General features: G+C 49.7%; 1 protein-coding gene across 3 annotated transcripts in view; it reads left to right on the plus strand.

The window, feature by feature from the left end:
• APBB1 (amyloid beta precursor protein binding family B member 1) overlaps nucleotides 1-15294 on the plus strand; it is a 125322-nt gene that overhangs the window by 16744 nt on the left and 93284 nt on the right. For all 3 annotated transcript variants that reach the window (XR_015873001.1, XM_088460044.1, XM_088460045.1), the window contains 3 exons: nucleotides 2109-2785; nucleotides 8382-8581; nucleotides 8881-8963. Coding sequence is in view for 2 of the 3 variants with exons in the window: in XM_088460044.1 (XP_088316170.1) it covers nucleotides 2122-2785; nucleotides 8382-8581; nucleotides 8881-8963 (947 nt within the window). In the remaining variant the exon portion in view is untranslated. The remainder of the gene's footprint in view (nucleotides 1-2108; nucleotides 2786-8381; nucleotides 8582-8880; nucleotides 8964-15294) is intronic.

Raw genomic sequence — 15294 nt, forward strand, 5'->3', positions numbered from 1 at the left:
CCGTGTAATCTATAGCTCATACTAGTAATGACCCGTGTAATCTATAGCTCATACTAGTAATGACCCGTGTAATCTATAGCTCATACTAGTAATAACCCACGTCTATAGCTCATACTAATAATGACCCGTGTAATCTATAGCTCATACTAGTAATAACCCATGTCTATAGCTCATACTAGTAATGACCCGTGTAATCTATAGCTCATACTAGTAATGACCCGTGTAATCTATAGCTCATACTAGTAATGAACCTTGTAATCTATAGCTCATACTAGTAATGACCCGTGTCATCTATAGCTCATACTAGTAATAACCCATGTCTATAGCTCATACTAGTAATGACCCGTGTAATCTATAGCTCATACTAGTAATAACCCATGTCTATAGCTCATACTAGTAATGACCCGTGTAATCTATAGCTCATACTAGTAATAACCCGTGTCATCTATAGCTCATACTAGTAATAACCTGTGTCTATAGCTCATACTAGTAATGACCTGTGTCTATAGCTCTTACTAGTAATGACCTGTGTCATCTATACCTCATACTAGTAATAACCCATGTCATCTATACCTCATACTAGTAATAACCTGTGTCTATAGCTCATACTAGTAATAACCTGTGTCTATAGCTCATACTAGTAATGACCCGTGTAATCTATAGCTCTTACTAGTAATGACCTGTGTAATCTATAGCTCATACTAGTAATAACCTGTGTAATCTATAGCTCTTACTAGTAATGACCTGTGTAATCTATAGCTCATACTAGTAATGACCTGTGTAATCTATACCTCATACTAGTAATGACCTGTGTAATCTATAGCTCTTACTAGTAATGACCTGTGTAATCTATAGCTCATACTAGTAATGACCTGTGTAATCTATAGCTCATACTAGTAATGACCTGTGTAATCTATACCTCATACTAGTAATGACCTGTGTAATCTATACCTCATACTAGTAATAACCTGTGTCTATAGCTCTTACTAGTAATGACCTGTGTAATCTATAGCTCATACTAGTAATGACCTGTGTAATCTATAGCTCATACTAGTAATGACCTGTGTAATCTATAGCTCTTACTAGTAATGACCTGTGTAATCTATAGCTCATACTAGTAATAACCTGTGTCATCTATAGCTCTTACTAGTAATGACCTGTGTAATCTATAGCTCATACTAGTAATGACCTGTGTCATCTATAGCTCATACTAGTAATGACCTGTGTCATCTATAGCTCTTACTAGTAATGACCTGTGTCATCTATAGCTCATACTAGTAATGACCTGTGTCATCTATAGCTCTTACTAGTAATGACCTGTGTAATCTATAGCTCATACTAGTAATAACCTGTGTCATCTATAGCTCATACTAGTAATGACCTGTGTCATCTATACCTCATACTAGTAATGACCTGTGTCATCTATACCTCATACTAGTAATGACCTGTGTAATCTATAGCTCATACTAGTAATGACCCGTGTAATCTATAGCTCATACTAGTAATGACCTGTGTAATCTATAGCTCATACTAGTAATGACCCGTGTAATCTATAGCTCATACTAGTAATAACCTGTGTCTATAGCTCTTACTAGTAATGACCCGTGTAATCTATAGCTCATACTAGTAATGACCTGTGTAATCTATAGCTCATACTAGTAATAACCTGTGTCTATAGCTCATACTAGTAATGACCTGTGTAATCTATAGCTCATACTAGTAATGACCCGTGTCATCTATAGCTCATACTAGTAATGACCTGTGTCATCTATAGCTCATACTAGTAATAACCTGTGTCATCTATACCTCATACTAGTAATGACCCGTGTCATCTATAGCTCATACTAGTAATGACCTGTGTAATCTATACCTCATACTAGTAATGACCTGTGTAATCTATAGCTCATACTAGTAATGACCTGTGTCATCTATAGCTCATACTAGTAATGACCCGTGTCATCTATAGCTCATACTAGTAATGACCTGTGTCATCTATAGCTCATACTAGTAATGACCTGTGTCATCTATAGCTCATACTGATATCTGGCCTGTTATGTGGCTCTGATGGGGGCTTTGCATGATCAGTCTCTGTTGCTCTTGTTCCTCAGCCTTACAGTTACTATGTCAGGACCTCTGACTGAGAAGAGTCCGGTGTCTGCCCTCACCCTCAGCCTCCTCACATCTCACAACGACCTCCTGTCACCCAAGAGCCGGCAGATCTATGCCCACACCGATCTGCAGAGTGCCATGGGGCTGGTCAGTGCAGAGCTGAGTGGCAGTGCTGCTTCTGACCGCACCAACCCAAAGTGGCTAAAAGAAGGGCAGAACCAACTGCGCAAAGCGGCCGAACATGAAAAGGAGGATCAGAACTGCAACCCTGATCCGGAACGCGGCAACAAAGACTGGACCAACCGGAATGAGGAGAAAGAGAAACGGAGCGAGCTGCAGGATCTGGAGGTGTCCGCGCTCAACTGTGTGAATCTGAGCAGCATGATAACTACTCCTCTCTTCATCCATGCGCAAGATGCAGATGATGGAGACGACGAAGACGATGACCTGACCCCGGCCCAGAGCGAAGTCACTGACCCTGTTACTACTGAGACCTCGGAGCTGAGCTCAGAGATTGTGCCAGACAATGGGAAGGAGCTAAATGAGGGCCCCAGAGAAGCCGGGCGCAGTGCCAGCCTCCTGTTTGGGATGAGGAACACTGCGGGAAGTGATGAGGACTCCAGCTGGGCAACGCTGTCTCAGGGAAGTCCGTCCTATGGCTCCCCCGATGATGCAGGTAGGATATAGAATGGGGATATACAGTGTGTGTATGTGTAACGTCCACGATGACGCGATATAGGGGGAGACCCAGACAGTTTCTCTATACATAACAGGTCTGATTCTGACGCTTCCCGCGGATCTCATTCTATACATAACAGGTCTGATTCTGACGCTTCCCGCGGATCTCATTCTATACATAACAGGTCTGATTCTGACGCTTCCTAGGGATCTCATTCTATACATAACGGGTCTGATTCTGACGCTTCCCGGGGATCTCATTCTATACATAACAGGTCTGATTCTGACGCTTCCCGCGGATCTCATTCTATACATAACGGGTCTGATTCTGACGCTTCCCGCGGATCTCATTCTATACATAACAGGTCTGATTCTGACGCTTCCCGGGGATCTCATTCTATACATAACAGGTCTGATTCTGACGCTTCCCGGGGATCTCATTCTATATATAACAGGTCTGATTCTGACGCTTCCCGCGGATCTCATTCTATACATAACGGGTCTGATTCTGACGCTTCCCGCGGATCTCATTCTGTACATAACGGGTCTGATTCTGACGCTTCCCGCGGATCTCATTCTATACATAACGGGTCTGATTCTGACGCTTCCCGGGGATCTCATTCTATACATAACAGGTCTGATTCTGACGCTTCCCGCGGATCTGATTCTATACATAACAGGTCTGATTCTGACGCTTCCCGCAGATCTCGGTATAAAGTGCCTGCTCTGCAGAAAGAAATTGGGGCTGTGCATGTGCTGAATCAGGCACTCGCTCGCGGACTGAGATTGCAAGTGCCGATGGATTGATTGGACCACTCTTTTTGTGAAATGGGCGGTAACTGGCCGAATACAACTAGCTGTGAGCCCCATATTGTGTATTCCCGCGTTTATGTAATGCGGGACTATTTTATTGCCATGCTGCACGTTAACGATGAAGTGTGCGGCGTATTTGAGGTTCATTTCTCTATCCTGACTAAGGATTGTGTGTCGTCTGTACTATCCCCAGTACCTACCGCTAAAGTATTCACTTTGGTACAAATAAACATCTTGTTGCTTTAAGATGCTGCATATGTTTGTGCCCTGTGACTGCCATAACAGTGCTAAACCATATCCCGTTCTCTGGTGGTTGAGCCCAGTATCTTTAAGCCCGCTACCAAGCTTTGTAGGTGGCCGTTGGTAAATTGCCTGACTCCAAGTAGAAGCAGCAGCATGCGTAGACATACTAGGAAGTAAGCGGTTCTAGATGTCGCTATAGGAGCCTGATTGAACAAGTTCTCAGAGCAGCTCCCAGAGACGTTGGGAGACAATGACCTCACTCCAGTTGCTATACGTAGGTTTGGCCGCACTCCGCATGATAGTAAATGTGGAGCCGCGTTCCGGTGACCCTTGGAGAGCTGTCTGGCGCTGATCCATGGTCTATTCAGAGATATAGCGTAGAGGGTACATGAACTGGGATCTCATCATATGTCCGGTCCTAGCTCTATTACCCTAATGGTCAATGCCCTTCACCCTCTGCACCCATCCTCCCCACTCAAGGTTGCTACAGAAGTGTCATGCCAGGTTCCGTGCGCCGAGCATCTTTTTTTGATTGAATGTGCATCTCAACCACACTATTCGCCATACGTACAGGGTGTACCCATCCACTCCCCACCCCTTCCACTGATACCAGAGCGGGGCGGCCATCGGTTGTAGCTGTACAGTCAGAGCTGGATTCCATTGGTAGGCAGCTGATGGGACAAGAGGTAAAATAATAATGCATCAGAAGAATAGTCAGACGGTGCCTTGGAAGTCACGGGAAGCTGAGATCATATACGAATATCAATGTCAGATTGGAGAAAATGAATACATGATTTAGTGCTAAATATATATAATTTATTTCCTCTGCTCTTTCTTTCATGTATCCTTCATAATTTGTCTCGGGTAAACAAATATTAGGTGTGAAAAATAGGTGTGAAGAGCACAATATATTCGCTTGTTGCATTCATTAGTCTGATTATTCAGAATTCAGGAAGTTTGTGGTCGGATGCCACATCCAGAAGGCGCAAAGCAGGTGGTCAGATTGCTACTGTACATTTACAGAATGCTGGAAGCAGGTGGTCAGATTGCTACTGTACATTTACAGAATGCTGGAAGCAGGTGGTCGGATTGCTACTGTAAATTTACAGAATGCTGGAAGCAGGTGGTCGGATTGCTACTGTACATTTACAGAATACTGGAAGCAGGTGGTCGGATTGCTACTGTACATTTACAGAATACTGGAAGCAGGTGGTCGGATTGCTACTGTGCTACAGTACATTTACAGAATGCTGGAAGCAGGTGGTCGGATTGCTACTGTACATTTACAGAATACTGGAAGCAGGTGGTCGGATTGCTATTGTACATTTACAGAATGCTGGAAGCAGGTGGTCAGATTGCTACTGTACATTTACAGAATACTGGAAGCAGGTGGTCGGATTGCTACTGTACATTTACAGAATACTGGAAGCAGGTGGTCGGATTGCTACTGTGCTACAGTACATTTACAGAATGCTGGAAGCAGGTGGTCGGATTGCTACTGTACATTTACAGAATACTGGAAGCAGGTGGTCGGATTGCTATTGTACATTTACAGAATGCTGGAAGCAGGTGGTCAGATTGCTACTGTACATTTACAGAATACTGGAAGCAGGTGGTCGGATTGCTACTGTACATTTACAGAATGCTGGAAGCAGGTGGTCAGATTGCTACTGTACATTTACAGAATACTGGAAGCAGGTGGTCGGATTGCTATTGTACATTTACAGAATACTGGAAGCAGGTGGTCGGATTGCTATTGTACATTTACAGAATGCTGGAAGCAGGTGGTCAGATTGCTACTGTACATTTACAGAATACTGGAAGCAGGTGGTCGGATTGCTACTGTACATTTACAGAATGCTGGAAGCAGGTGGTCAGATTGCTACTGTACATTTACAGAATGCTGGAAGCAGGTGGTCAGATTGCTATTGTACATTTACAGAATGCTGGAAGCAGATGGTGGGATTGCTACGTTTCCAGAAGGCGGGAAGCGGGTAGTCTGAAGACACATCCAGAAGGCATGAAGCAGGTGGATGGAAGCCACATCCTGATAGTGGGAAGCAGGTGGTTGGAAGCCACATCCAGATGACTGTGAGCATGTGGACGGAGGACACATCCAGAAGGTGGGATGCGAGTGGTCGATAGCCAAAGGCAGGAAGCGGGTGATCGGAAGCCTGATCCAAATGACGGGAAACGTGGACTGAAGCAACGTCCATAATGTGGGAAGTGGGTGGTCGGAAGCCACATCTAGAAGGCGGGAAGCAGATGGTCTGAAGCCACTTACAGAAAACAGGAGGCGGGTGGTCCGAAGCCACATGCAGGAGGTGGGAAGCGGGTAGACGGAAGCCACATCAAGAAGGCGGAAAGGAGGTGGACTAAAGCCACATCCAGGGGGCGGAAAGCAGTTGGTCGGATTGCTACTGTACATTTACAGAATACTGGAAGCAGGTGGTTGGATTGCTACATTTCCAGAAGGCGGGAAGCGGGTGATCGGAAGCCTGATCCAAATGATGGGAAGCATGTGGACTGAACCAACGTCCATAATGTGGGAAATGGGTGGTCGGAAGACACATCCAGAAGGTGGGAAGCAGGTGGGGCCGGAAGCCACATCCAAAAGGCGGGAAGTGGATGGTCTGAAGCCACTTACAGAAAACAGGAGGCGGGTGGTCGGAAGCCACATGCAGGAGGTGGGAAGCAGGTAGACGGAAGCCACATCAAGAAGGTGGAAAGCATGTGGACTAAAGCCACGTCCAGAAGGCGGAAAGCAGCTGGACTAAAGCCACGTGAAGGCAGAAAGCAGCTGGACTAAAGCCACGTCCAGAAGGCAGAAAGCAGCTGGACTAAAGCCACGTCTAGAAGGTGGGAAGCAGGTGGACAGAAGCCAAATCCATAATGCGGGAAGCAGGTGGACGGAAGCTACATCCAGAAGACTGGAAGCGGGTGGTTGGAATCCAAAGGCAGGAAGCTGGTGATTGGAAGCCACATCCAGGAGACGAGAAGCGGGTGGTCGGAAGCATCCAGAAGGCAGGAAGTGGGTGGTCAGAAGCCACATCCAGAAAACAGGAAGCGGGTGGTCAGAAGCCACATCCAGAATGCAGGAAGTAGGTGGTCAGAAGCCACATTCAGAATGCAGGAAGCGGGTGGTCGTAAGCCACATCCAGAAAACGGAAGGCAGGAAGCGGGTGGTCGGAAGCCACATCTGGAAGGCAGGAAGCGAGTGGTCGGAAGCCACATCTGGAAGGCAGGAAGCGGGTGGTCGGAAGCCACATCTGGAAGGCAGGAAGCGGGTGGTCGGAAGCCACATCTGGAAGGCAGGAAGCGAGTGGTCATATTGCTACATTTCCGGACACAAAACTTGTCACTGAAGTTGTGATTGTTTTCTGGCTGGTCCATTTTCACCCTGATGGATGGAGAAGGTATATGGGAAATGATTGTGGTGATTGGTCTTTGTCAGCTAAATGATGTACAGATATGTGAAACTTTCAAATCTGTCATCTTTTCTGAGACTACATTGTATTTGGGGGATTTTGACTTGCTCTTTCCAGCACCGATTTTTGACGGCCTTCGGTTTATATTCACGGCTCTTTAGGTCCCTTTACATTATCTGGACTTGGTTATTCCAAATCCTTGATCCCTGTCTTTGTCTGCTGCTTGGTTTTAGATTTGTGGATTTCCTTAGGTTCATTGTCCAATTTTAGCCAAGATTCCATTGTTGGATGGAAAGGCAGCATCTCTTTTCTTTCTAGAATACTCCGGTATAGAGGCATTCATAGTTATACCACTAGTCCTGTGGCTGCAAAACCCCACAAATCACCATGCCTGATGGTTGGTTGGGATATGCTCCTTTGTTTAACTTTTGTGTCATTTTATATTAATACCAGACATCTCATTGGTCATCTTTGTCCAGAGGACATTGTTCCAGAAATGTTATGTTTTATTATTCTGGTTGTACTTTGTAACCCCAAGTCATACTGCAATGGTTTGGATTTTCTGGTAAGAGGATTTTCTCTGACTACCCTTCCATGAGAGCCACACTTCATCTGAATGAAGAATCTTGAACTTAAACAGTTGCCCTGAGGCCTGGATGTCCATGGTTTGGATTGATTGCCATTTCTTGGAGCATCATAAACTCTGATCTTTCGGTGAGGTTTTTGGGACCCTGCTCCTGTGCAGATTGAATATTGTCTTCAATATTCTCCAAGTAAGTAATCTTTCTCACTGTAGAGTGATGGACTTCATAACATATCTGAACTACTGTATAACTATTAACAGACTTAAGAGCAGTTTCTAGCGGCACTTACTAATTATCCAGTAATGACATGTTAGCAGAAACTCTCTGAGAAGGACTGAGATCATTAGTGTATGTTCTATCTCTGGGGAGGTCTGTGGGATCACTAATGTGTATGTGCTGTCTCGGGGGGGGGGGGGGGGGTGGTCTGTGGGATCATTAGTGTGTATGTGCTGTCTATGGGGAGGTATGTGGGATCATTGTTTGACTGTATATGTCTCTGGTAATGTACAAAGTTCTGTCTGTGCAGATTGCTTCTGGCCACGAAACTCACTGGAGACGGACTCTGATCTGCCCTCAGGGTGGATGCGGGTGCAGGACACATCAGGAACTTACTATTGGCACATACCCACTGGCACCACGCAATGGGAGCCACCATCGGATGTGTGCACTGGGGAACCCAGGATGTACTCTCCTTCCACTGAGCACACCCCAACAGAGGAGTCTGAGGTACACTTTACATCTGTTGCTATATTTTTACATTTAAGTAGATACTGATCACTAGAGTGTAGGAACCTGCACTGAGTGTTCTGATGAGTCTGTGGGATCTCGCAGGGTGTAGGAACCTGCACTGACTGTTCTGATGAGTTTGTGGGATCGTGCAGGGTGTAGGAACCTGCAATGGGTGTTCTGATGAGTCTGTGGGATCGCGCACGGTGTAGGAACCTGCAATGGGTGTTCTGATGAGTCTGTGGGATTGCGCAGGGTGTAGGTATGTTCCTAACTCTCTTCCTTTCTGTTCTGTTTAGGAGACATCACAGGAGGAGCTGTCAGATTTCAGTCACAATGAGGCAGATGATGTGACCTTCCATATCAATAACCTAAGTCTGAGGTGAGTACACAGAAAACATTTCTCCACCAAGAAGTCTGTCTTATCTCCATCTCTTTAGTATTACATGCTTTCAGCCTTTAGAGTACACCTCTCTCTGTGTAGGCCTGGGTAACCACAGTACACTCCTCTCTCTGTGTAGGCCCGGGTAACCACAGTACACTCCTCTCTCTGTGTGGGCCCGGGTGACCACAGTACACTCCTTTCTCTGTGTAGGCCCGGGTGACCACAGTACACTCCTCTCTCTCTGTAGGCCCGGGTAACCACAGTACACTCCTCTCTCTGTGTAGGCCCGGGTAACCACAGTACACTCCTCTCTCTGTGTAGGCCCGGGTGATCACAGTACACTCCTCTCTCTGTGTAGGCCCGGGTGACCACAGTACACTCCTCTCTCTCTGTAGGCCCGGGTAACCACAGTACACTCCTCTCTCTGTGTAGGCCCGGGTAACCACAGTACACTCCTCTCTCTGTGTAGGCCCGGGTGATCACAGTACACTCCTCTCTCTGTGTAGGCCCGGGTGACCACAGTACACCCCTCTCTCTGTGTAGGCCCGGGTGACCACAGTACACTCCTCTCTCTGTATAGACCTTGGTGACCACAGTACACTCCTCTCTCTGTATAGACCTTGGTGATCACAGTACACTCCTCTCTCTGTGTAGGCCCGGGTGACCACAGTACACTCCTCTCTGTATGCAGGAGTAGGGTGACCAGAGTAAGAACTAAAGATCAAATAGGCTTGAGGATACCAAAAAGGTAAAAAAAGGGTAGACTAGATGGGCCAAATGGTTATTTTCTGCAATCTTTCTATGAGTACGCCCCCTCTATGTATGCAGCGGTAAGGTGACCGGAGTACGCCCTCTCTATGTATGCAGGGGTAAGGTGACCGGAGTACACCCCCTCTATGTATGCAGGGGTAAGGTGACCGGAGTACGTCCCTCTCTATGTATGCAGGGGTAAGGTGAGCGGAGTACGCCCCCTCTATGTATGCAGGGGTAAGGTGACCGGAGTACACCCCCTCTATGTATGCAGGGGTAGGGTGACCGAAGTACGTCCCCTCTATGTATGCAGAGGTAGGGTGGCCGGAGTACGTCCCCTCTATGTATACAGGGGTAAGGTGACCGGAGTACGTCCCTCTCTATGTATGCAGGGGTAAGGTGACCCTAGTACACCCCTCTCTATGTATGCAGGGGTAAGGTGACCCTAGTACACCCCCTCTATGTATGCAGGGGTAAGGTGACCGGAGTACACCCCCTCTATGTATGCAGGGGTAAGGTGACCGGAGTACACCCCCTCTATGTATGCAGGGGTAAGGTGACAGGAGTACGTCCCCTCTATGTATGCAGGGGTAAGGTGACAGGAGTACGTCCCCTCTATGTATGCAGGGGTAAGGTGACCGGAGTACACCCCCTCTTTCTACTTCAGGGTCCATAGGGGGTCCACAGGGTTGACCTTGGGGTTATAGCTGGAACAGGATCCATGGGCACCACACAGTTAAGCTTTTAGCTCCCAGGATGCACTTGGGTCCTCCTCTATACCCCGCCCCCGAGCCACAGGCACCTCAGTGTAAGCTGGTGCCCGGCCGGAGTCGGTCACCGCGCAGGGGGGCTGCAGGAGCAGCCCCCAGAAGCTTTTATTTTAAGTTAGATTTTATTTATTTTAATCTCTTTTTACTACAGACGGCAGCGAAGGGCTGTCTATACAGACGCCCACGCTGCCGCTCTGATCCCCGACTGGCGCCGCGACGCCAGTACTGATCTGGGGATCGCGGCGGGAGGGCAGAGTCCGTACTAACCGGACTCTGTCTACCTCCCAGGACTGCTGCCGGAGTCGCCGGGGATGCAGGTAAGCCGCGCGTCGCTGGCTAGTGGCGGCGCGCGGAATGCCTTAAATGCAGTCCTTTAGCCTCCGGTCCTGGGGACAGACCGGAGGCTGCTGGCAGTGGCGGCGGGCCCCCCATAACCCGTGGTACCACTAGACCACCAGGGATAGAGGGGCAAGCGGGAAGCCAGCATCCCTGGGGTTATGGCCAGCCAGGGGAGGAAGCCTTCCCTGTCAGCGGCTCCTCCCCTCAGCTCAGCGCGCCTTTCAGCACGCAGTCTGGCGTCGCTGAGCTGCAGATTACTCGGCCACTCCTCCTCTGAGGTCTCCAGCGGCCATTTTCTCACAGTGGCAGCGCAGATCTCTCAGGGAGCATGCGGACCGGTCCCCCTGTGTACCTCTCCCCTGATTAAGGACAGCGTACACAGCACTATAGCCCTCCCAGACACTGAATCTGTGCAGGTTGATTGTAGTGGAAAGGTGCAGTGAGTATATCTTCCTGCATGGTATGTGACTTTTGCTAGTGCTGCCTGTCTGTGCTTATTTTCCGCTTACTGTCAGCTTATACCTATCCCTTTACTTCTCCTACAAGCCCTACAGGTGTGTGGGGGAGGGGCGTTTCTACTGACCTCACTTATATAGATCACGTATTTGTGAGGTCCGTCACATACAGTTGTGTGCTACTCAGTGCCATATTGTGGGCTGTTGTTCAGCACACCGGTGAGTGCGTTTTACTTCTACCCTGGTGCCAGATATATAATATATTCTGTCATGTCAGACGAGGAGGTTGAGTGCTCAGTGGCTCCGATGTTGGCCTCCTGCGGACGCTGTTCTGCAGGAGTGGATAGGGAGGATTTGTCACACGAGGGTCTGTGTAGTCGGTGCCAGGTGGCTCCTGGCCCATCCAGACCTTCTCTGACGCAGGAACCACCGTGGGCGATGTTTTCTCAAGTGCTGGTGTCTATTGCGGACCGTCTATCGGTCCCGACTGCTCTCCCTACTAGGGCGTTACCCCAGCCGACCATCCCCCATTCCCCGGGTGTCCCGCAGTTATTGCGGAGTCCTCCTGGGTCTCAGTCGGTGGGTCCCTATGCGGGGTTGCCTATGTATATACAGGCTTCCCCTGTGCCGCAGCAGCCTGTGGTACCTTTTCAGGCCCCTATGGTGACTCCTCCACCCTGGGTGGATGTGCTCTCCAACTCAGTACAAAATTTGGCGGCCGCTTCCTCGGTTTTTCAGTCAATGTTGCAGACTGACATGCCTTCTAGGGTTTCAAAACGCTCACTCATGGCACGGGCTGCTCAGGTATCGGACTCAGAGGGTTCCTCAGATGATGGGGAGGTCCCTGATGACACTGACTCGGACGCCTCGGTCCAGGAAATGGATACCAAGTCGTCCATTAATGTGCGAGCACTGGTTAGGGCGGTGCGAGCTATTCTTCTTATAGAGGATGAGGCACCGGTTCCTAAGTCGAAGTTTCCTAGTTTCAAAAAAACTAGGGTGGCTTCTGCGGTGTTTCCCCTGTCGGATCAGTTGACGGATCATATGTCGGTAGCTTGGCAGGCGCCCAGTAAGAGATTCCTTCCTCAGAAGCGGTTGGCTTCTAATTATCCCTTCCCTGAGGCACATTGTAAAAAATGGGAAACTCCACCGGCGGTGGATTCCCATGTCACCCGTTTAACTCGGGGCGCTACTTTACCATTACCGTCGATATCCTCGCTGAAGGATCCCACGGACAGGAAAGTTGAGACTTGTTTAAAGTCTATTTACTCCCTCTCCGGGGCGGTGGCCCGACCGTCCATGGCCATCTCCAGGGTGGCCAAGGCCATTGAGGGGTGGGCCAATGCATTGGAAGATACCTTCTCGGATGACGCTCCGGATGTCCAGCGGGCGTTGTTGGGACAGATGAGGGACGCTGCTTCTTACATTGGAGAAGCTTCTTTAGATGCTAGTCTGCTGACTTCGCGGGTATCGGCTGCAGCGGTGTCTGGCCGCCGATCCTTATGGTTGCGGTCCTGGAGAGCGGACTCTGATTCAAAGAAGGGCCTGGAGGCCTTACCTTTCAATGGGGAATTACTATTTGGTCCGGACTTGGACAAAATTGTGGATACCCTGGCTAAATCCAAGTCAGCCTTCCTCCCTTCGGCGGCACTGCCTGCTAAGGTTCGGAGTTCGGCTTTTCGTTCCTTTCGGGTTCAGGGGAAGGCGAAAGGTCAGTCCTTCCCGAGACAATCTGCGAGTAAGACTGCCTCTAAGCCCAAGAAGCAAGCCTGGAGTGCACGGCGCCCTTCTTCCAAGCAGGAAGATAAACCTGCGGCCTGATGGGACGGGCTTCCCTCTGGGGGACCTCAGAGTGGGAGGCCGACTTCTTCTATTTGCCCAGTGCTGGCACAATACCACCACGGATGCCTGGGTTCGAGAAGTGGTCTCCCAGGGGTACGCCCTGTCTTTTCGGTACAGACCACCCCACCAGTTTTTCTGCACGAGTCCTTCTCAGGACAAGACCAAGGCGTTACGGATTCAGGAGGCTATAGAGTCCTTGCTGAAAGCAGGGGTCATTGTTCCCGTTCCTCAATCACAACGAGGGACGGGGTATTATTCGTCTCTGTTTCTGGTGCAGAAACCCAATGGTTCTCATCGCCCTATCCTCAACTTGAAGTCTCTGAACAAATTCCTCAGGGTTCCCAAATTGTGGATGGAGACGTTACGTTCCATCATTCTGGCGATGGAACCGGGGGATTACATGGTGTCCCTGGATATCCAGGACGCCTACCTCCATGTTCCGATACCACCTTCGCACCAGCGGTATCTGAGGTTCGCTATCCTTCAACACCACTATCAGTTCCGGGCGCTACCCTTTGGTCTCTCCACGGCGCCGAGGGTGTTCACGAAGATTATGGCGGTCATGGCCGCACATCTTCGGAACCAGAATGTACGGCTGCTGCCGTATCTGGACGACCTCCTGTTGCTGGCGAGCTCCCCAGAGGTACTGCTTCAACATCTCCACCTGACGATCGCTTGCCTGCAAGCACACGGGTGGTTGATAAATTGGAAAAAGTCCTCCCTGATTCCATCACAGCGGATGGTTCATTTGGGAGCCCTGCTGGATTCGCGTCAGCAAAGGATCTACCTGACTCCGGAGAAGGTCGCCTCCCTACAGCTGCGGATACGCAGTTGCCTGAGCAGTTGCGCCTGTCGGTCCATTCGGCAATGAGAGTTCTGGGGTCCATGGTGTCGACATTCGACATGGTGGAATTTGCCCAGTTCCATTCCCGGCCCCTGCAGGGGCTGATTCTATCGGAATGGAACGGGTTACCTCACCGGATCCGCTCTCAGGTGCTGGTGTTGTCTCCGGACGTTCGGCAATCTTTGGCTTGGTGGCTTCAGACAGCTCATCTGGTCAAGGGGCGCCCCTTTTGGATCCCGGACTGGGTCCTGCTCACGACGGATGCCAGTCTCCGGGGTTGGGGGGCAGTGACCGGCTCATTGTCTCTCCAGGGTCGTTGGTCTGCGGAAGAAACTCTTCTTCCCATCAACATCCTGGAACTGAGGGCTGTATACAGGGCCCTGCAGTCGTCCGACCCCGCTCTTCACGGAAGGGCGGTACAGGTGCAGTCCGACAACGCCACCACGGTGGCGTATATCAACCACCAAGGAGGAACTCGCAGTCGGGCAGCGATGTCGGAGGTGTCTCGCATCCTGACTTGGGCGGAGGGTCACATTCCAGCGATCTCGGCGGTCTTCATCCCTGGAGTCCTCAATTGGGAAGCGGACTTCCTCAGCCGTCACGACGTGCATCCCGGGGAATGGTCGCTTCACCCAGAGGTGTTTCAGCTACTCGTGGACAGGTGGGGACTGCCGGAGCTGGACTTGATGGCCTCCCGTCACAATCACAAGTTGCCCGTTTACGGGTCAAGGACAAGAGACGCAGGCGCAAGTCTGGTGGACGCGCTGTCGGTGCAATGGACGTTTCACCTTGCGTATCTGTTTCCTCCGATATCCCTACTTCCTCGGGTTCTGCGGAAATTCAAGCAGGACGGCGGCACGCTAGTGCTGGTAGCTCCGGCGTGGCCCAGACGTCCTTGGTACTCCGATCTCAGGAGCCTCTCCATCGACGCTCCGTACCTTCTTCCTCAGCGTCGGGACCTGTTGTCTCAAGGGCCCTGTCTTTACCCGGATCTGGGTCTGCTGTCTTTGACGGCGTGGCTCTTGAGACAGCCGTCTTGAGGTCTCGGGGCTTCTCCAGTTCGGTTATTGGTACCATGCTCAGGGCACGCAAGCCTGCTTCCGCACGGATTTATCACAGGGTGTGGCACACTTACTTTCAGTGGTGTGAGTCCAGAAATTATGATCCTCAGGTGTTCCGAGTTTCTAGGGTCTTGGAATTTCTTCAATCAGGATTGAACCTCGGCTTACGCCTTGCATCTCTGAAGGTTCAGGTTTCCGCCTTGTCTGTGTGGTTTCAACGGCGGATTGCAATGCTGCCGGATGTTCACACCTTTTTCCAAGGTGTTC

Source organism: Taudactylus pleione, unplaced genomic scaffold (genome assembly GCF_031769625.1).
Source record: "Taudactylus pleione unplaced genomic scaffold, aTauple2 ptg000966l, whole genome shotgun sequence".
Taxonomy (NCBI): Eukaryota; Metazoa; Chordata; class Amphibia; order Anura; family Myobatrachidae; genus Taudactylus; species Taudactylus pleione.